General features: G+C 43.7%; 1 protein-coding gene across 1 annotated transcript in view; it reads right to left on the bottom strand.

Annotated features, from left to right (window-relative positions):
• Positions 1-15,848, bottom strand: part of VSTM2L (V-set and transmembrane domain containing 2 like) — an 82,703-nt gene extending 66,855 nt beyond the window's left edge. The window contains exon 1 of the mRNA XM_001381735.4: positions 14,857-15,848. Coding sequence (XP_001381772.1) covers positions 14,857-14,974 — 118 coding nt within the window. The 5' untranslated portion in view covers positions 14,975-15,848. The remainder of the gene's footprint in view (positions 1-14,856) is intronic.
• Positions 15,849-23,071: the final 7,223 nt, after the last annotated feature.

The raw sequence follows: 23,071 nt of genomic DNA, 5'->3' as shown, positions 1-23,071 counted from the left end.
TTTGGTTTTATATGCGTTTGCTCTTACAACAATGACCAATATGGAAGAATGTTTTACATGATCATACATGTATAATCCAGATCAAATAGCATACCATCTCCAAGATAGAAGAGGGAAGGGAGGGAGGAAGACAAAATGAATATTATAATTTCAGCTTATATTGAAAATTGTTATTACATGTAACTGGGAAAATAAAATATTTTTGTTTCAAATCACAATTTTTTAAAAGAGTAAAGCTAGATTTGAAAAGCTGGGATAAGGAAGGAGCACATTGCAGGCATACAGAAGAGTCTGCATTAATTTGTATGGGCAAATGCTGGCAGTATATCAAATATGGGCAAGAGCTACTAGTATAGGGCCACTGGACTATAAAGGGTATAAAGCAGAATAATATGGAATGAGGCTGGATTCAGAGAATAGAAGGTCTTAAATGCCAGACCAAAAAATTTTTATTTTATCCTAGAGTAATAGGGAGCCAATGAAGGTTTTTAAGCAAGAGAATGGGCCTGTAGGAAGAATATTTTGGCAGGTGTGTGAAAACTAAATCCCAAGAGGAAGAGATGTAAGGCAGGAAGACCAGTTTAAAGGCTATTAAATTGTTCAGATGAGAGGTGATTAAGGCTTAAACTAGAGTGATGGCAGTGGAGGAGAACAAGAAATGTAGAGGTAGAACTGATGAAATCTGGCAACTAACTAGATGTGAAACATGAGGAGAAGGGAAGATTCTGGGCCTGGAAAGGGTAATGATGCCATCAACAGAGATTGGAAAGTTGAGGAAACATAGCCATTTAATGGAAAAGATGATTAACTCTTTTTAGGATATGTCGAGTATGAAGTCCTGGAAGGACACACAGAAGATGTATGCAGGCAGCTACATATGTCAGAATAGAGTTCGGGGTGAGATTGGTAGTAAGTATATAGATATTTATTAAATTTCTACCATGTAAGATATTGTGCTTGGTGCTAGGGACACAAAGATATCTATGACACAGACTCTGACCTTGAAGTGCATGTAACTAACTGCCCATCCCATTTTGGGCCAGCTCAAATTGTTGGGAAGTTTTCCTTTATATTAAGCTAAAATTTATGTTCCTGTAATTTCTACTCACTGATCCTAGGCTTTTCTTTCACATAACTCTTTACATATTTGAAGATGTTGCTTATGTTTCTTCTCCCCACTCCCATTTTTATTTCCTATCTTGATTTCTTCAAGGTTAAAACATCCCAGTTATTTTCCCTTCCTTCTTTCTTTCCTTCCTTCTTTCTTTCCTTCCTTCCTTCCTTCCTTCTTTCTTTCTGCAGCAATGGCTAGGTATTTGGAGTTAAGTGACTTGCCTAGTCATTAAGCAAGAAATTATCTGAGACCAGATTTGAACCAAGGTCCTCCCAATTCTAGGCCTGGTGCTCTAATCACTGTACTACCTAGCTGCCCCCATTCCAGTTTTTTTTTTTCAAATAATCCTTGCATGGCATGGTTTCACACTCTGGTTTGCCCATCATCCTTTGTATAGGCTCTCACTAAAATGTGTTATCCATAACTGGACCCAATATTCTAAATATGGACTGATCAAAGCAGAGCAGAGCACATATCCTCTTGGTTCTGGACTTTAAGCTTCTATTAATGTAGCATTAAGATCAAATTAGCTTTTGAGGCTGCTATATCATACTGTTGAATTATACAGAGCCTGCAATCCAATTTTTTAAAAAGACTCTTTTCTTATCCACGCTATACTTTGGAAATTGATATTTTCAACCCAAGTTCATAATTCCAAATGTGCCAGTTCGGTCTCACCAACTAGCTTTTTCAAGACAAGTTTGTGTTTTCTTGGAGCACAAGAAGGTATCAAACTGGAATGGCCAGCTACCTTGGAAGCTAATGGGGTTCTTTTCACTAGAAGTCCCTGACCAAAGCCTAAATAGCCCTTAGTCAGAGTACTGTAGAGGGTATTCTCATTCAGGGATGGGTTAGGCTAGATGTCATTGCATCTCCAAGATTCCCAACTCTAAGATTTTGTAATCTCTTCAGATTCTTCCTGGATGGGCTCTTCAAGGATTAGGAATTGACAGCATTTCTTTTCCTCTTTGTAGCCAAACACAGAAGTAGGCATAGAACAGGTGCTTGATATAAACTTGATATAAACTCCAAGTGAATGAAGAGTGAACATAGGATATATGTGTGCATATATGCATGCATGTGTATATGTACAGATAGAGTGAAAGAGGAGGAGGAGAGAGAGAGAGAGAGAGAGAGAGAGAAAGAGAGAGAGAGAGAGAGAGAGAGACAGAGAGAGACAGAGAGACAGAGAGACAGAGACAGAGACAGAGACAGACAGAGACAGAGACAGAGACAGAGAGAGAGGGAGACAGAGAGGGAGACAGAGACAGAGACAGACAGAGACAGAGACAGACAGAGACAGAGACAGAGAGAGTGAGTGGAGGGACAGAGAGATACACAATACAGAACACAGGAGACACAGATACATACATGGATACAGATCTCCGCTGATGCCTTGCTAAGGGCCTGAGGATTGGATGCCTCCCCAGTTCCACTAATTGACAGCTTTGAAAAATGCCTGTTCCCTCCAGCTCTAAGCACTGACCTCACAGCTGCTCCCCTCGTGCACTCTCAGTGATGAAGCTCAAGCCAAGTGTACCCAGGGAAAGCCAGTGGTGAGAAAGGCTGGCAGAAAGTATGAAAATCAGCTCTGACCTATGTACACAAGAGCACACACACCCAAAATATATGCACCTAGGAATACTTCCCAAACATAGCCCTGAGACCCAGAGAAGATACAGTCCCCAAAAAGAATGCCTGCAGTCACAAAAACCGATCAAACACACACCATAGTCACTACTACCACTCATCCATGATGCAAATACAGGCACTGAAGTCACACACTCACTCACTCACTCACACACACATACATCTCTAAATACAGACACACTGCAACACCCACACAGCTGGATACGTAGACATAGGCACACACTCACACATGACACAACTCCCCCACTCCCACCCTGTTGCCATGCCTACCTGGTCAACCACCCCTAGACATATACACACAGTTCCATGAGACAGTGAACAGATACACATATCCTAGTCATACCTCTCCAGGCTCTGGAAAGGAGCTATGGGAAGTGTCGAGGGCAGGCACCTGAGGGCAGTAATTGTTCCCTGGAAGGATGCTGGAAAATGGGGACATGCTTTCTCTTCCCAACCAAAGGAGAACAATTTTGTAAGAATGGATAAGAGGGAGATTCCCTCTCCCTTTTAATAAAAGCTCAAGAAAAACACAATATGGGCTGTCTTATTCTACCCACCTCTCTCAATCTGTATCAGGGTATATAGCCAGGTAACAATGAGCAGGATGGTAGAGCGGAAATAGTTATGGCCACTAACTTGCAAAGCAACATTGTTTCATGGTTAGGGAGCTGGACTTAAGAGTCAGGAAGACCTAGGTCCAAATCCTGCCTTAGCCATTTACTAGCTATATAACCCTGGTTAAGTTGCTTAACATTCCCATGCCTCAGTTTCCCAGATTATAAAATAGGGTTGAACTCAATTACTTCTTCTAAGATACCTTTCAGCTCTAAATATATGATCCTAAATGAAAATCACAGAATTAAAGTGAGATGGAGTTTTAAAGACATTGACTTCATCTTTTTATATGTGAGGAAAAGGAGGCCCAGAGTGCTTAAGCATCATGCAAAAGTCACAGTTGTTTCAGTCATGTCTGCTTCTTCTTTGTAACTCCAACTGGGATTTTCTTGGCAAAGATACTGGAGTGGTTTGGCATTTTATTTACAGATGAGGAAACTGAGGCAAATAGAGTGAAGTGACTTGCCCAATAACATACAGCTAGTTAAGTATCTGAAGCCAGATTTGAACTCAAGAAGATAAGTCTTCCTGATTCCAAGCCTGGTGCTCTATCCACTACACCACCTTGCTGCCTCTTGGTGCCTAGGGTCACTCAAGGTGGTAAAAGGCAGAGGCTCTCTGACCCTAAACCTACTCTGTACTCTCTCAGGGCCACCCTTTCTTCTTCTAGAACATGAAGGATTAAATGATCTTTAGGTAAACTTTGTAGGTCTTCCTTTCTCTGCTCAAAACTTTCATAGACTTTAAATCTGAAGGGGCTCCTAGACATCATCAAGTGCAAGAAATCTTAACCTAGGGCTGTAAATTTGTTTGTTTCTTTTTTAATGTGTTGAGAACTGTATTTTAATATAATTGGCTTCCTTTGTAATATTATATTTTATTTTATACATTTGAAAACCTTATTCTGAGAAGGGTTCCATAGGTTTCCTTCAGACTGTCAAAGGGGTCCATAGCACATCATCATCATCATCATCATAAGTAACCTTGATATTAGTTTTTCAGGTTTTGCTTTTTAAAATCCTTACCTCCTGATTTAGAATTAATATGAAGTATTGGTTTCATGGCAGAAAAGCAGTAAGAGCTAGACAATTGGGGTAAGTGATTTGCCCAGGGTCACACAGCAATGAAGTGTCTGCAGCCAAATTTAAACCCACGACCTCTTGTCTCTAAGGCTGGTTCTCAATCCACTGAGCCACCCAGCTGTCCTGACACTCTAAGGTTTATAAAGCTCTTTACATAGATTTTTCTCATTTGATCTTCACAAGGACCCTGTGGAATAGGTACTATTGTTATGCCCATTTTACAGATGAGTTAACTAAGGCTAAGTAATTTGCTCATAGTCACACAGCTAGTAAGTACTGGAGTTGAGATCTGACCCAAGTCTTCCTGACTCTACAACTAGTCCTCTGTTAACCATACCATGTGTTTGTTGGCAATTGAGTATTGTGTGTATTTGTGTTTGGGGGGTGGGGGAGGTCGTATCCTTAATGACGATATATTTATGCCTGCAAGAGAGGACTAAAATGGATCTGTAGATCTACTGCTGTATGGTTCTGATGACTCAATTGGAGCCATGTGGTTCAAGCCTGTCTGTAGACCAGCAAATTAGAAGGAGGACAAGAATATCTTGGGTGAGGATGAAGTTGAAGTTCCGTTTATAGGAACCCCAGATGGAACAGAATATATGCGGCTAGAACTCTAGCCTAGCTGCTGTTGTTCATCCTTTGATTTCAAAGAGGACCAATGACAGCACAGGGTGCTTGTCTTGACTTGAGTGAATTGGATTTAACTGAGGCAGAATTGCACAAAGTTGTCAACCTCACTCTCTTCCAGAGTCATCCAAGTCCAGTGGCAAGACAAAAATCAGGACAGCTCGCAATATAATGGTCTGTGGGACCTTGGTCATGTCATTTCCCCCTCTCTTGGCCTCAGTTTCCTTAACTCTAAACTGAAAAAAAATGGGCTTGGTTCTCTAAGGACATTTTCTGCTCTGATATTCTCTGAACTTCTGTTTCCTTCTAAGTTTTGATTTCTTGGATTCTAAAGAGTGTGAGGAATGTGCCTTGAATATGTTCACTCCAATTTATATTCTTTAATGTCCTTCAAGGACTCATATGCCACTTCTTAACAGAAACTAATCCTGATCCATCCCCCAAGTCATTAGGGCTCTTTCCTTCAAATTATTATGCATATATTTATCTGTTACATGTTAGATCCCCACCCCCATGGGAATGTCAGCTCCTTGAGGGTAGAGACTGTTTTGTAATCCCAGTGTCTGATACATAGTAGGTGCTTAAGAAAAGCGAGTTAGCTTATAAAGACAAACAATTCTGAAAGACTAAGAACTCTGATCAATGCAATGATTAGTTATGATTACAGAAAACTGCTGAATGAGCATGCTACCCACCTCATGGCAGAGATAAGATAGCCTCAGGATGCACAATGTGATATACATTTTGTGTTGCTCTACGATGTGTATTTATTGTTCCAGGGGGAGGTGGGGAGTAGGAAGGAGAGAAAATAAATATCTGTGGTTTGGAAGAAAGACTCTACTTGGAAGGAATGGAGGTAGGGAACGAACAAATGAATGAAGAAAGGAAGGAAGGAAGCAAGGAAGGAAGGAAGGAAGGAGTTTTAGGATTTGGAAAAAGTTAAAATAAGAAACATGGGAAAGATCTTTGAGATACTTAAATTAATGAGGAAATGCAAACAGGAGACAGGATAGAGTAGCCTCAGTTATCTGGGTCAAGATCCATGAACCTCTGGAATAGGGTCCAGTAGAAACAGCCCCTGGAGGGGAAGGATGAGACCAGGGAGCTTTGATTATGGAAGCCTGGAAGCTTAACTTCTTCAAAGAACTTCTGCCTACCTAGATCATTGGTATCTCCTGGGCCAGCTTAGGCTGTAAGCTCTAAGCACCAGTTTCCTCATCTGCAAATAGGACATAACACTCCTTTTACCTAGCTAGTTTTGAGGTACAAATGAGATAACATAACATGCTATGTGAATATCAATCATTACTATCCATTTATTTATTAATGCTCTATCCTTCGCATTTTCTTTCTTTCTTTCTTTCTTTCTTTCTTTCTTTCTTTCTTTCTTTCTTTCTTTCTTTCTTTCTTTCTTTCTTTCTTTCTAAAAATCCTTGCCTTCTATCTTAGAATCAATGCTAAGTATTAATCCTAAGGCAGAAGAACAGTAAGGGCTAGACAAATGAGGTTAAGTGACTTACCCAAGGTCACACAGTAAGTGTCCGAGGTAAAATTTGAACCCAGGGCCTCCTGTATCCAGAGTTGGCATTCTATCCAGTGTGTTACCTCAATGCCCCTAATCTCATATTTTCTTAACTGTTTACATGCTGAAATCCCAGAGAGAATGTAAGTTCCTTGAGGCCAGAGAGAATTTTTCATTTTTGAACATTTGTCAGCTAGCATAGTACCTTGCATAACATAGTCCTTAATATAAGCTTGTTGAATTGAATTGAACACACTGCCACACAAACCCCAACCCAGAAGCAAACAAACCAAAACACACAAAGCATAATTGAAAATTCACCCATACAAATCTAGGTAATACCCGTACAATCTCACTCCCTCCTTCTTTTCCTGATCATAAATACTTACCTATACAGAGATAGACACATTAGACATACAAACCAAATCATCCAGACGTCTTGTGCCCCGACACACACACACACACACACACACACACACACACACACACAGACCCCCTAGTGGAGATTCAGGTCCCTGGTCCCTAAACATTTTTGCATTATCTCGGAGCTTGCTGGTATGTTACTATCCAGCAAGGAGATCCTGGGTGAATCAGGTTTCAGGTTGAACATATGAATTCACTTAAATGGCCTTGGTTCCTTAGGTACTCTGCCACCCTGGATCTCAGCTCCTCCATCTATAAAATGGCAAGTTTCATGCCTACTTTGCCCTCCTTGAATTCCCTCCCTGTTTGCAGAAAGATAGAAAATGGAAGTATTTGAGAAGGAAAGCACTGAGGCAAATGTGTAGGATTATTATTAATATAGCTTAACTGAGTCTTGTTAAGTACTGTCAACAGCAAAGAGAGGTATCATTAATAATTAAACTGCTAGTATTAATTAATCACACTAATAGGGATAACATGGTTTAGGCACACACCGGGTATCTTAGTACCTTCAAAGAATAATTTCTTGTTAGCTGCCATCACAGTTGCCCTCAGCCTTCTCTTCTATGCCGCCTTTCTGGTTTTCACGCTTCCTCCTCTCACAAAATCTCAAAGTTGGAAAGGGCACAAAGGAAGGGTATTCTAGTCCAGTCTCCCTCCCACTACAAAAATCCTCTCAGAGCCTCTTCACCATCCAGTGTCTATTCATCACTTGCAGGAATGAGGAGACCCATACGTTGAAAAGCAGCTCCTTCCACTGATGGTCAGATCTGACTGATGGAAAGTTCCTCCTTTTGCTGAGCTGAAACTTGTCTCCCTCTCAGTTCCATCCACTGGACCTGGTTCTGCCCTCTGGAACCAATGAGAACAAACCTCCTCTACATTCAAGACTTTCCTGTTCTTGGAAACAGCCCCAATGTGCCTTCTCTGGTCCTTTCTTCTCCCCCTCCTCTCTCCCACCTCTGGTAAAGTCTTCTCACAGTTTTTAATCCCCTTGGCTTCTCTCCTCTGAACCCAGTTCTCCTGCATCCCAGCTACAATGATGTTTAGCCTCCCCTTGGCTTGACATTTCATCTCCAAAACACACATCGCCAACAGTATGAAAAGCTGGCTGTCTGAGCGGGATGAGAATACCTAGAAACCATCTGGCCCGCACCCGGCTTGGCTTTTGGATATTGGACAGGGTTCTGGCCGATGAGTCGACTTCTTCCCGTAATTATGCAATTGCCCTTTTCCCAATGAAAGTGCCATGCCTGAAGTGCATCTGAATGCAGAGCTGACAGGCAGAGAGGCCGATGACTGCTTTTTGAACACAAACTGGAGCACACAATTCCTCTGACCCTCGTTACTGTCAGATTAGTGGCAGAATCAGCTCAAATTTGCCCTGTAAATTACCAGTCCAAACCAACTAATTCATAAACTGTGAGAGGAACTGGGTCTCGGCTCATCAGGGAGCCGAAATTAACCTTGAAATATACCAAATGCTCATGATTTTGGACTCCTGGATTAGCATCTTCGCTGAGGGCATTTCTTTGTTTGAATCACTGACTCTTAGAGCAGAAAGGGAATTTAGGAATCATCTAGTCTAACCCCTTCATTTTACAGATGGGAAAACTGAGGCCCAGAGAGAGGATGTGACTTCCCTGGGGTCGTGGCAATAGAAATTAAATCAGAAGCTCTTTTCTGGTTCTCTTTCCCAGTCTATCATGTAGGAACAACACAAGGAAGAAAAAAAGTAGTATGGTCAGGTTCTCTTTCTCATCTCTCTCCCCAGAAACATTTCTGTAAGTGAGCAGGGTCTGACAGGGGTAGGAAGAAAGGAGGGTGCTGAAGTAGAATCTATTTTATGAGATTGGCTTTGATGGGAGTCTTTTCCACAAGGATACTAGGACTTGTATGGGATTCAGAAGCAAACACTTTCATGGAGAAGTGTCTTCCTTAGTCTAATCCAAAAGACTCTGAGGAAGATTGGGGGGGGGGGGTCCCTTCTAAACCAGCTCTTAAGCAATGAAGTGAGTAGGGAATAGAAAAGCATCTTCTCCCCGCCCCTCCAAAAGTGATAGAAGATTTTATTTCTATTGTGTTTTATAATTATAAAATACTTTCACCTACATTATCTCATTTAATTGTGATGCTATGCCTTTAAAGCATTCTAATCCTGACTCAGATTTTTACCGACTGTATAACCATAGGCAGTCTTAACCTCTCTCATCCTCAGTTTTTGCATCTGTAAAATGAGGATAATAATGGCACCTCCTTCAAAGGTTTGGTGTGATAATCAACTGAGAAAATTTGTGCCAAGTGCTTTACAAAGCTTAAAGCTATCATTGTTATCTTCATTTTACAAATGAGGAAAGAGACTCATAGAGGGAAAGGGACTTGCCCAAGGTCATACTGCTCATAAGCACTGGTGCTAGGATTCAAAACAAGGTCTTCCAACCCCTTTAACTTTTAACACTATATCACAGTATCGAAACCCAGTATTGTATTTTAAATGGGAGCCCCTCTTCAGAAAATTGCAAATTAGCCTCCTTACCCTAACTTGGCCTATTAGACCCTGCTATATCAAACAGCCAGTCCAGAGAGTTTATAGGCTATCAGGAGGAGTTAGGGTGACCAGCAGCCATAAAGGAATTTTTTCAGCTAAAATCTTAGACTATGTTTTAGAAATGGGGAGGAAACAGTGCATAAGAAAAGATAAATAATAATTTCTTTTAAAATGCAGATGATGCTAATAGGGTAACTGCTTTTGTTTCTTCAGCACAGAGGATGAGCTACATAGGTCATTCCCTATTCTCTTGTCTAGTCTTCCTTGTGATCAACAGCAGACACTTTCTACTAGAGTTGTCAAGAAACGGAGAGCAGTACCAATCACCTGTATGGAGCTCAAGCATATAAACTGGATCCCATAAATACCGTGTGCTAAACGTCTGGACTAACCTAGCCAAAACACAAGTTTCCAGCAAGAGGGAAATAAATCTTCCCCCCAATAAGCCAGACGTTCACTGGTTTTTAGAAACACTATTATTCTTGTCCCAACAACTAAGATTCTCCCTGAAGCCATCCCTCAACTTCAGCCCTGCGGGTGGGAAGAGAGCCCACTAACCTGCTCTTGCATCTGAGACCCTCTCTCCACTGTCAGGAGACAGCACAAGGCACAGCTGCCATGAGGTGGTGGGTGGAGGGAAGGGGAACTGGCTGGTGTCTGCCTCTTTCAACAAGAGGACATGCTGTAGATTATTCATAACAATTATTCACAATCCCTTCCCTCTCTTCTTTGGTTGTTTGCAAACTTAAAAATGTGCCCAGGGGCCCTAGAATTGGGTGAATCAGCATAAATTAAGTCAAATTCCAAGAACCAAAATCTCTCTAGGATGCAGGGGCTCTGTGAAGAATTTAGCCCCTGAAATCACCAACTCAGCCAGACATCCTTTCATCCTCCCTACCTTAAAGGCAGCTGCTTTCAAAATGACACTGCTACCTGCCAGGCATATTGTGTCCCTGGAAAGTTTGTTTTTGGCTGCTTTGAGGCAAGGCAAGGGCCAGTACAGGCAACCAACCCCCACCTGACTGGTGAATTAGAAACCCGCTGGCCTCTCCCTCTGGCATGCTGCCTGCCACAGCAAGACTTTTCAAATAAAAATTCACTGTCATTTTGGAAATGTGATAATTCCCCAAGTGTTGCTGGCTGCCGCTCCACCTTCTTTAGGGGAAAGGCCCGTGGAGCTATACAATGGGAAAGGTGTCAGAAACAATTGCAGTGAATGACTTAAGGAAAAACACATCCGATGGCCAATTCCCTACAGAGGGCTAGAAAAAATCCAACCCAGTGCAAAGTGTTTATGAATGTAATTGATAGAATAATCATCAGTGTGTGAGACAAAGGAGAACAGATTTTAACATCGTAACCTTAGGGAAACAGAACTCAATTTTCTTCATCTCTGAGCTACCAAACTAACTGGTTTATTGATGGTAAGATACAAAAAATTTTGCAAATGAAAACAAGAAATCTAGATAGTCATCTTTCAGCACAAGCTGTTTACCAAATTGTTCAGGGCTTGCTCCCTCCTGGTCTCACACACACACACACACACACACACACACACACACACACACACAGAGAGAGAGAGAGAGAGAGAGAGAGAGAGAGAGAGAGAGAGAGAGAGAGAGAGAGAGAGAGAGAGGCTGTGAATCAGTGGCTAGATTTTCAAGTAGAAGATACAGGTTGAGAAGAGATCGGGCCCTGGCCAAATGATGCTCCCATTCTGCCTGCAGAGGGGTGCATGAATAATTGAAAGTGCTGGCCTAAGGAAAGGAGGGGAGTGGACAGAAGGGTGAGGTAGAACAAGAAAGATGTTTGCTGCAATGGAGGCACTTCAGGGTCTCATGGGGTGCCTCTGAAGGAAGACTTCACCACCCAAACCAAGACAGCTGGATCACTCCCTCTGTAAAATGAAAGTGTTGTGCTAGATGCTCTCTAAGGTCCCTTAAGCTCTAATATTTTATGACTTAAACTATCTAGAGGCAAATCTTGGCTCAAAGGCAAGAGGCTGTGAATTACCTTTTTTTTTCCTTCCTCCTCTCTCCACCGTTTTTTGGAGATGATTTTAAACCCATATATTCCTTCCAAGCAGAGCTGACTTTATCCAAACTGTTGGGGTCAGCCATCCAGTGACAGTACAAGTGCAAGGCCATTAGTACCCAGCTGCTTCTGTCTTGGCACATAGTAAGGACTTAAGAAATGTTTTTTCATTCATTCATTTACTCATTCTTCCCCACCCCATGGGAACCAGAACCTTTGTTAAAGGTAGACAAATATGGCAGTCATGAAAGACTCCCCCCCCCCCAACCATGGAATTGGTAAGACAGGGAGAAATAACAGCCCACCAAGAATAAATAGGGTTTCTCTAAAGCTTCCTCTCCTTACAAGCCTCCACAATGGAGAAGGAAGAGTTGGTTTGTTGGCCTTTTGACTAGGCTCAGAGCTCTGTCAGCCTTCAGACCTCAAGACACAAAACGTATATATTTATTGGGGGTGGTGGGATAGAAAAGGCTAATGATCAAATGAACTTCACCAGAGGCTTCCATTCCACACTGCTTAGGAATTTGGGATGGCCTTTACAAGCCACTTTCCCTTCACTAGCTATTCCACATTCCCTGATTCAGCTAAGGACAAGCAGAGCAGAGGAATAATGAAATGATCAGGCTCCAATCTGCTAAACAGCAATTTCTGGGTCTTTTTCAGCACACACAGCTTTTATCAAATTGGTATTCTCCTCCTGAACACAAATGGCTTATTAGACATGACCCACTTATTCGCAGCGTCTCAGTACCATTAATAACAGTTTCTTTTGTGATTAAGTGAGTGGCTGCAAACCCTTCTTCTGGTATAAGGCTCCCTGGGCACTCCCGGTCCTAGTAGAGGGAGGCTGCGGTCACTCCTTTGTAACAACTATTTCGTGACTTCACCACCCAGAATTAGCTTTCTCTAGGGTGGGGGCAATTTCCTCCTCATCTACTAGCACCCAAAAGAGAGAGAGAAAGAGTCCACTCATGTTGCTGGCCAAAAGGGAATTTATATGAGCGTCTACTTTGTTCCAAAATTCGGGCTCTCAATTGGACTCAACTCTTCTTCAAGGCTGTCATGGGGCTCGGGAATAACAATTGTAGCTCTGGATCTTTATTAAAAAACAGACTTATACAACACAACATCACGACCAGCACAGTCCCATAATGGTTTGGCTCTCTTGCTCCCTTCATCTGCAAGGGATCTGCCAGTGATGGAGTGGTACTAAATGTCAGAGGCACACTCCATATGCCTCTTGGGGACTTAGGACTAGAAGGATAAGCCCTTCTGTTGAGTACCCTCAAGCAAAAGTGCTAACTAGGCAACAGGGAAAGGAGATTTGCATTCATAGGGTTTCTGGTCAAGGGGAAGGTAACCAGACTTATAGCTGAGTTAGGGAAGTGGGGAAGGGGGTGGGACAGAGAGAGAATATCAGATTTGGGAGAGATGTGTCAGTGTGAGGGTCCCTAGAATAGAGAGAAGTGAAGAGCTGTGGCTCAGGAAGGTCATCACCCTCCAAATCCAGTCTCAACAACTTGGTCTAGATAGATTAACTCCAGATACTAACTTGAGCTTCTCTTCTGCTAGGATAAGACCATCTAACACTGTGACATCTATTTGCTGCTAAATAAACATTCAGCCAGTCAGCCCAAGAATGGAGGGTTTCCAGACTAGAGTCCTCAGGGGTCTACAGCAGCTCCTTCTGCCCTCAGCTTCAAGTCAGGGTTCTTTCAGGCTAGAGTTGGAGGTGAGGGAAGAAATTGAGAAAAATCCACTTTATCCCCCAGGGTCCTCCTCCAGCAAACAAAGACACTGGGCAAGCACTCTCTCTTTATCAGCCTACAATTGGATGCAGTGCCTGGGGCACAGTCTCTTTCCCTAACTTCGACTGGTGCTCCAAGGTTTCCACCTAATCTATTCTTGCTCCAGCTCCTGGACAAAGCCCCCAGACTAGGGGAGAAACCTGCAGAGCCATCCCGGTCAAGAGTGGAGATCATAATTCCCCAAAATACAAAGGAAGTAGGCAATAGATGAGTGAAGGCAGTCCCACAAGAAGCCCCCTCCAATCTCTGAGCTGCAGCTGTACCTCTGGCTGACATGTACTGGGAGAAACCAAAATCAGGAAGGACTGTGTGAGGCGGGAGCAACCCTAGCCCCCTCCCCAGGGGAAGCCCAGGGGAGTCCTAACTTGGGGGAGAGTATGCCAAGCTCCGGGCTAAGGCGCTGGAGAGGCCCCGACTGCTACTCCGCCTCCTAACCAACCAGAGCCCAATTGAAGCTCATCCTAGGGGTAGCCCCTGGGAAGGGCAGAAAATCAAGTTTGGGCTCTGGGCTTTTTCGACTGGAGCTCGGGATGAGGATGGGGACGCCCTGGCCTCTCACTCTCCCCACTGTGAATAGAGTTTAAGGCACAATGGGGGGGGGGGGGCATTTGGTTCCCCGAGTCATGAGAGTGGGGCAGAGAAGAAGGTGGGGGAAACCTATCTTCTCTCCCTCTCCGAGGTACAAGTAAACCAGAACCCACCACTACTACCGTGGGCTAGAGGAGGACTGCAGCCCTCCAGGGCTAAAACCCCCTCCCCAAGCCTTACATCTCGAAGAGCTGAAGGCTGGTGAAGAAGGGAAGCCCTGGCCGGTCTCCCTCTCTCTAATCCATGGGGTACAGAAAAGCTGGTTGTAGCTGGGACTGCCCCCTCCCGCTTTCCAGCTCCTGCTCCCCCAGCTCTGCACGCGGCAAGGAGCTGGGAAAGGAACCCTGCCCCCCTCCCTCACTTTACTCTTCGGGGCACGGGAATACAAGCAGAGGGTGGGGTGGAAAAGGGGTAGGTCCTAACTGGGAACCCCGGTTCAGCTGACACTCCCTAAGTCTTGAGCACCGCGGGGAACTAAAGGATGGTATACGTGGAAGGGGGAGGGGTGGGGAAGCCCTGGCCCCTAGGTCTCCTCCCGGGGGCAGAATATGTGTACTGGGACTCGGACATTCAGTTTAGTCCAGTAGGGAGCTGGAGAAGGGGGTACCATCTCTTCCTCCCCAAAGCACACGAGTGCGTGACACCCCCCAAATCCCGGGACTCCCTGCCCCCCAAGCCTAGCTTTTCCTCTGCCCAGGGCTGGGATCTCAGGGCTCAGCAAGGCGATATAAGAGGAGCCAGGAAAAAAGGGGGAGGGGAAGGGAGAGAAAAGATGGGATGGGGCGGGGTAGGGCGGGACAGGGACAGCATGGAGGGGGGGGTCTCCGCGCAGACCTACTCACCATTCCCCGAGATGTGGTTGTCCCAAGGAGCTTGTACCCCGGGCCTCGTGGCGCCGCTGAGTTGGAGGTAAAGTCCCAGGGAGTGGAAAATCCCCAGGGTCACAACGAATGCCCCCATCTTGGCTCCCAGGGCGGGAGGGGGGCGGGGGCTCGGGGAAGGGGGGCGGCTCCGGGCGTCTCACATGGGGGAGCAAGAGCTCCAGGAGCAAGCCGAACCTCCCACAGAGACAGCAGCAGCCGGCTGCCGGGGGGAGGGGGTGAGTGGCAGAGAAGCCCCTTAGAGAGAGCTAACCCCAAACCCCAGAGAGGGGTCTCCTGCCACCGCCAGCTTGGTTCCCTGGCCTCCACTGCAGCCCCGGTGCCCTCGGCTTCCCCAGCCCACTACACCCTCCGCGCCTCCGGCAGCTTCAGCAGCTCCGGGGAGGCGCGCCCGACTGTCCGCCCAACCCGCCTGCCGCCCCTTAGACTGCGGAACTCTTCCCTCCAGCGGAAGACCACGCCGCTCTCGGGCGGCGGTACCGCGTCCCGCCCAGAGCCTCCAATGAGGCGGCGGAGGGATCTGGGGCTTGATTTATCATCAAAGTTTTTCCAAGGCTGTAATTTTTAAAGCGGTACCAACAACTTTTCCCTAGTTGGCCTCCAGTGGGTAGAAAGGAGGGAAGGCAGAAGGAGGATATAGGGAGGAAAGCTCAGGGGCGTCTCCCTAAGCCCCGCAATAGAAAGCATACACTCCAATACGCTGCACACAACTCGTTTCAAAAGGGTAAAATATAATCGAACAGGTCACGACCAAAGCAATAAACCTTCCGCGCTCCGGGCTGTCCCGACGACCTGGCACACTCTGTAATTACGCTTTGCGATCCGTGAAGGGGCTTTGATTTCCACCTTATTGGCTTTGCTGCATCGGACTCGGCAGCGGGCCAGAGAGACAGCACATTTTGCCATCTCCCGAGGCACAAGGAGCCCCTAACTTCAAGCTATGGATCTCGAGAACACTTCTCGAAGAAAGGGGAAACGACACGCCCATAATATCGTTGGCTGCCTCTGAATCCCTGAGCGTCCCTTATACTCCTCTACCCTGGGTCACCGGGCCTGAGAGCTGGGTGATGGGGCTGAATGTTTCCAGACTGACAGTTCTGCAAGTCGGGCAGAAACTGTTGAGCAGAGAAGACTGGCTGAGTGGATAGAGCGTTACCCTGAGAGTCAGGAGGCCTGGGTTCAAATCCTGTCTTTGACATTTGTAGGCTGCGTGAAATATCACTTCCCTTCTTTGGATTTCAGTTTTCATCCTTTGTAAAACGAAGAGTTTGAATTAATGAATGCTTACTGGAGTCTCTAATGGTCCTTCCGGATCTGACATTCTGTGAAACTCTGAGGAATCATACATATCGTACTTATCTAACGTTTTAGCTATCAAATCGCCACGCACTGGACTAGCAAAAACCTAGGGAGGTGGGTGGGGTAAATGTTATTTTACAAAGAAAATTCAGGTTTTGAAAGGTGATGTGACTTAGTCAAACTCATGCAGCTTTTATGTGTCAAAATCGATACTTAAACATAGTACTTCTGATTGCAAGTATAGAACTCACTTTCACCTTCAAATTTTTTACTTTTCTATGTACAAAATGCCTCCATCTGCCCCTATTTCATTAGTCCCTCCACGAGTACCCTCTATGCCTTTTATAAAATAGTCATTGAAGCTCAGAAATGTTAAGATATCTACCCCCCTCACCCCACCCCCTTCCCCGAGATCAGCGATTCATCAGCAGGAGTCTTATGATTTCTAGACCTCTATTCTTTCCACTAGTCATCCCCTTCCCAGGCCTCGCGAAGATGAAGCGGGTACGAGAAGCAGCAAGCCCCAAGAGTACAGCGAAAATAGGCTGGAGAACGGAGGAGGTACCTACTGGCTGCTCCTCTCCTTTCTCGAGTGTGGGGAAAAATAGGAAGACTGGAAGGAGATGGAAACTCTGGGCAGTCAGACTGCTCTTTCAGGCTCCGCGCTGCTTCAGCACCGAGGACAGCGCCCGACCAGTTTCTCAGCTCTCGCTAAATAAGCACACAGGAGGTCAAATCACTAGCCCTCTCACCTTTCTACTCAGTCCCGCAAAGACTGTGAGGGTTGTTTATGGGGGATACTAGGCAGTAATAGTACTCTGAATCTTATCTTAGAGTACCCAACAATGTGGTGTGGTTGGAAAAAGCATTGGAATCAGGAGACCCTGAGACAGCTAGATGGCTCAATGAATACTAGTGCTAGGCCTGATGCCAGGAAGGCCTGAGTTCAAATTCGACCTCATATGTTTCCTAGTTGTGTGACTCTGGACAGTAGTTTAATGCTGTTTCCCTCATTTTCCTCATCTGTAAAATGAGCTAGAGAAGGAAATGGCGAACCATTCTAGTATTCTTGCCAAGAAAACCCCAAGTAGGATCACAAAGTGTGGAATGCAATTCAAAAGCAGGAAACCCAAGATTTGAACCTCTGTTCTAACACTTATCTGTGTAGCTTTGGGTAAATCATTTATATAGATCATATAGTTAGAGTTGCGAGGGACCTTAAATGTCATCCAATCCAACTCTTTCTTTTTAGAGAAGAAGAAATTGACCAAGAGAGGGTAAGTGACTTGGCCAAAATCACACTGCAATCTGGCTCATCCTTCAAACTGAAATCACTCCTCTCCAAAGTTACCAATGATCTCTTTACTGTGAAATCTAATGGCCTTTTCTCTTTCATGATAATTCTTGATCTTTCTGCAGCATTTGGTATTGTGATTTCCTTTTCCTTTTGGATATACTTTCTGGGTTTTCTCTCTTGGTTCTGCTCCTATCTTTCTGACTCCTCAGTCTTCTAGCAGAGGATCTTTGTAGATATTCTCCAAGGCTCTGTCCTGATGCTTCTTCTCTTTTCACTCTATACTATCTGACTTGGTAATCTCATCAGTTCTCATGTATTCAATCCTCATGTGTATGCAGATGATTCTATACATCCATCCCTAGTTTTTCTGTTGAGTTTGAAGTACATATTATCCTTTTGAATAACTCAAACTGGACGTTTCACAGACATCTCAAACTCAAGATCTTCAAAATAAGATTAATTAGCCCCCCCAAAATTCTCCTCTTATCTAAACTGCTCTATTACTGTTGAGATCACCACTGCCTACCCCCCATCACCCAAGTTTGCAATCTCAGTGTCATTCTTGACTCCTCAATCTCACATCACATATTCAATGTTTTCTAAATCTTGTCTATTCTGTTTTTAAAACATCTCTTTTATTTGTCCCTTTCTGCCCAGCAACACAGCCAGCCTAGTTTGGACCCTCAACACCTCTAACCTGAACTATTGTAAATGCCTTCTAACTGGTACACGTGTCTTAATTCTTCCTATTCTAGTCCATTCTCCAGTCAGTTGCCAAGGTGATCTTCCTAAAGCACAGATCTATCACTCCTCTACTTTAATGAGTTTCAGTGGCTCCCTACTACGTCCGGCATCAAATATAAACTCCTTTGTCACTTAAAGCCCTTTGCAACCTAGCCCCTTCCTGCCTTTCCAGTCTTCTTCCATTTTGCTCCTATCTCTGAACTTTATGATCCAGATATACTATCCTATTTTCAGTTTCTTAAACACAATATTCCATTTCCCCATCCCATGCCTTTGGACTAAATGCCTATGCCTGGAATTCTGTTCCCCATATCTCTGCCTCTTATTTTTCCTAGTTTTCTTCAAAACTCAACTCACTCCCATCTTTTAAAGTCTCTTCTTCCCCTAGCTGCTAGTTCCTTTCTCTTCCACATAACCTTCTATATGCTCTCTATATATCTTGTATGTACCTGGTTATTTGCATGTTATTTCTCCAGTTAGAGTGTTCTTTGAGGACAGCAGTGGTTGTTTGCTTTCTTTCTATAGCCAGCACTAAGCACCTAGTGAGTACTCAAGAAATGTTTGTTTGATTGACTAGCATAGGCAATAAGTGGCTGAACTGACATTAAAACCCAGATCCTCTAATTCTGCATTAAGTGCTTTTTCAACTTCACCCTTTGGGGGGCCTCAATTTCCTCCTCTGAAAAGTGAAGGAGTTGAACTAAATTATTTCTTTTTAAAAACTCCTGTCTTATCTTCTTTTTTAGAATCAATACTACATATTGGTTCCAAAGCAGAAGAGCAGTAAGAGCTAGGCAATGGGGATTAAGTGACTTGCCCAGAGTCACACAGCTAGTAGGTATCTGAGGTCAGATTCAAATCTAAGACCTTCTGTCTTTAGACCTGGCTTTCAATCCACTGAGCCACCTAGCTGTCCCCAAACTAAATTATTTCTATGGTCCTTTCCAGCTCTAGCACACTATGATTTATCACTAACAATGACTTAAATCTGTGCTAGATATTTTGAAAATATGTGTGTCTATGATAAGGTCCTATTCAGTTCTAATATGCTTTTATGGTATTAGGACTTACTATCAACCCCTTAAGCTAATATGGCTCTCCTGTCCATTTTCCATTGAGTTTTGTACTAACCTCAAAAGAAAGGCAGTTCAGGATTTGTTTTACACATTTTACTAAGGAGATTGAGGCCTAAAAAAGGACGATGAATTTCTTTACATTGGTTACACAGTAAATCCTCTTACAAGATAGGACCAAAAACCAGGTCTCCTACCTCTTTTTCCCATGGTTTTCCCATCACTTTACCTCCTCAGTAACTATCCCCATTAGGAATCTTTTCTTTCCTATTGAAGCGAAGTTGGGATTGGACAAGAGTTTTTCTGTTGAAGGCATCCACTTGAGGTCAAATCTGATGGTGAGTAAAAAGAGGAATAGGGCTATGATTCACAAGGGCAACAGGACTTTAGGCTTAGAGAGGCCCAAGGGGACACATTGAACTGGTGGCAGAAAATCCTAATTCCTAGACCAGTCCTCTTTCCATTGTCTGTCCTCTTCCCAGACCATGATCTCTATGATAAGCAGCTTAGAGTTGTAGAATTCTTTTTTTTTTTAAACCCTTACCTTCTATCTTGGAGTCAATACTGTGTATTAGCTCCAAGGCAGAAGAGTGGTAAGGGCTAGGCAATGGGGGTCAAGTGACTTGCCCAGGGTCACACAGCTAGAAAGTGGCTGAGGCCAGATTTGAACCTAGGACCTCCCGTCTCTAGGCTTGGTTCTCAATCCACTGAGCTACCCAGCTGCCCCCTGTAGAATTCTTTAAGTTTTGCAGAGCACTTTACATATACTGCCTCATTTGAGCTTCATAGAACCCTCTGAGGTGGTTGTTATTGTCCACATTCACAGACGAGAAATCTGATACTTAGATAAATTAAGAAACTTGTCCAATGTCACAGCTAATTAGCTTCTGAGGCAGGATTCAAACTAAATCTTCCTGATTGCAAGTCCAACAATCTATCTATTATGTCACACTAACCTCTGATTTCTCTGTATACACTCAGCCCTGATGAGTTTAAGGTGGCAAATCAGCAAAAAGGAGGCTGAAGGAGGGAACAGTCTGCAAATGGACATTGACAATGAACTTTCCCTGTGAACTTTTGCTGGACTAGCCTTTCACCTCACCTACCCCCTCACCTGGAAACCATTTTTAGCCTCCTTCTTCCTTGGTCAGTCATCTTTCTTATTTTAAAGGGCAAGAAGACATCTTTAGGGTAGAATCAGAAAGGATAGGAATTATAAGATAGATAAGAAGAGATAGTAGTTGAAAGACTGGGGATTCTGCTAGGCTTTTAGAACAGCATTCTTCATGACCAACAACTTAGGTATAACTGGGTAGGGGTAGTAGCACAGTGCAGGCAGCTAGATGGTTCAATGGATAGAGTGGCATTCCTGGACTCAGGAAGACTCATCTTCCAAAGTTCAAAACAGCCTCAGACCCCTACTAGCTGTGTGACCTTGGGCAAGTCACTTAACCCTATTTGCCCCAGTTTCCTCATCTGTAAAATGAGCTGGAGAAAAAATGGCATACTATTCCATTGTCTTTGCCAAGAAAACCCCAAAGGGGGTCACAAAGAGTCAGATGTGAGTGAAAAATGAGTGAATAACAACAAAATAGTATGGTCCATTGCATGAAGAAAGCACTTGACAAATGTTTGTTGAATGAATGAAAGACCATTAGATTTGAGTCAGGAGATCTGAATTGTACTCCTATCTCTGTCACTTACTACATGTCTTTAGTCAAGTCCTTGCCTTTGTCTGGGCCCTTTCAGCTCTAACAAGTTACATTATCTTCAGCCTTTCTAAATCAGAAAGCCAGATGTTTAAGTTGGCATTTATTCATTTTCTACTCATGTGGCCAGCATGTCAGAGGCCTTAGCTTTTGGTGTGATTTGAAGAACACTAGAAAAGATATTCTCACCAAAAGCAAACAAACACACAAATCTCTTAACCCACTGGCTCATTCAAATCATTCATTTCTTCAGTTTCTGGCTGATTCCTATTCAAATGAAAAATGCTCCTGAGAAGCATCACACTTTAAGTTATTCTCAGTCATTTACACCTTAGTGTGAATGAATAAAGTCAAATTTCTTGGTATGGAATTCAAGGCTTTATTTTGCAAGCTCCCAAATGACTTTTCTAGGTTTATCACATATACACTTCCTGAACCTTCTCCTCTAGTCAGAATCATTTTCTCACTGCCCTTGGGATTTCCCATCCCATTCCCATGCCATTTCTCTTTCTTAGAGCTCCTTCCTCCCCTTTCTCTCTACCTTACTGAATCCTATGCACCCATCAAAGTCCAGCTCTGGTCACTTCCTCTAAGAATCCTTCTCTAATCACCCCCCTTCCAAACTGATCTCTTTCTCCACTAATTCCTATAGCACCTTTTATCATTCATTCAACACTCCTCATATTAATATCTTGGATTTTTGCAGCATTTTATAGTTTAAAAAACACTTTCCTCACAAATGCCTAGGTGGCATTATTAATGATCTTTTCATCTGTGTGCTGTCTCCCCAACTAAACTCTCCACTCCTCAAAGGCAAGATAATTCTTATTCATCTTTCTGTCCCCCACAGGCAAGAACAGAAGACTCGGTATGGATTAGGCTTTCAGTAAATATTTATTTATTTACTGAAGTAAAATATAATGTTGAATTCCTTCAAGAATTCATAGTTTAGCTGAGAACACAAAACTCACATGTCTGAAACATCTGCAAAATGAAGGGGCTGACCTAGATCATAACTAACATATTTTCCAGCTCTTCCACTCTATCTTCTACATCTTACTTGCCCTTCCAGCTGTAAAATTCCTTATTTTAAGAGCTTTTTTTAGTCCAGACATTCTATATTCCATGTCCTGTGGGCTCTTCTAGCTTTGAAATTCTGTTCCTAAGATCCCTTCCTCCGCTGACATTCTGTGTCCTTTGTTCTCTTATTCTTTCCACTTCGAACATTCTGTGTTCTAAAGTCACTTCTAGATTTGACATTCAGTGCTCTGGGCTCTAAGAGCCCTTCTATCCCTGAAAGTCTATGTTCTGTGATTTTAATTAGAGAATCATATGAGATGGTACCAAATCAACTACTAACCTGGGGGGCTGAGATGTTAAGGACTGTAGGAAATCAGAGTCATGCTGCAGTTGGGGAGGCAAAAAGAGGGTATGTAACATAGGGTCATTTCTGGCTGCTGTTTCAGCTCTGTCCTCATGCCCCTGGCTCTGGCTCCCTAGGGAAGCCCATCCTGCCTCCCTATCACAGGAGGAGTGTCACTTTTGCTGCCGTGGCTCTGTCAGTGGTAACAGCCTGAAGATTTGTTCTTTTAATCCAGAATCAATAACAAATTTCATTTAAAAATAAATTAAACTAGGCATTGGAAATCATTCACTGTGTGGGCTGGGGCCCTATATAGAACAGTCTAAACGGCTTCCTTTCGCTCATCTATCAATGCCAAGAGGGGGAAAAAAAACCAAGCAGGCTGATTCATGGGAAAACTACTTAAATGTATCAGCTTCTAACAATGAGCAATGTAAGCCTATAGATAGACCTTTTAACACACCAATAACATGCGGCGAACTGCTCCTGAACAGCTTATCGCAGACTGAGACAGAGGGGTCACTAGCTGAAACAGAGACTATTCATAAGTGGAAACAATTGCTTTAGTATGTAGCCACCTAATTTCAGGAAATGCATTACCCAGCCTTAGCTGAGCTATGGAATTCTATTAAAGTCTTATCTGCACTATGAGGGTATTAAGCTGGTGGTGGAAAAGCCTAAGGAGACACCA

Source organism: Monodelphis domestica, chromosome 1 (genome assembly GCF_027887165.1).
Source record: "Monodelphis domestica isolate mMonDom1 chromosome 1, mMonDom1.pri, whole genome shotgun sequence".
NCBI classification, from domain to species: domain Eukaryota; kingdom Metazoa; phylum Chordata; class Mammalia; order Didelphimorphia; family Didelphidae; genus Monodelphis; species Monodelphis domestica.
This window is presented reverse-complemented; position numbering and strand designations above follow the sequence as displayed.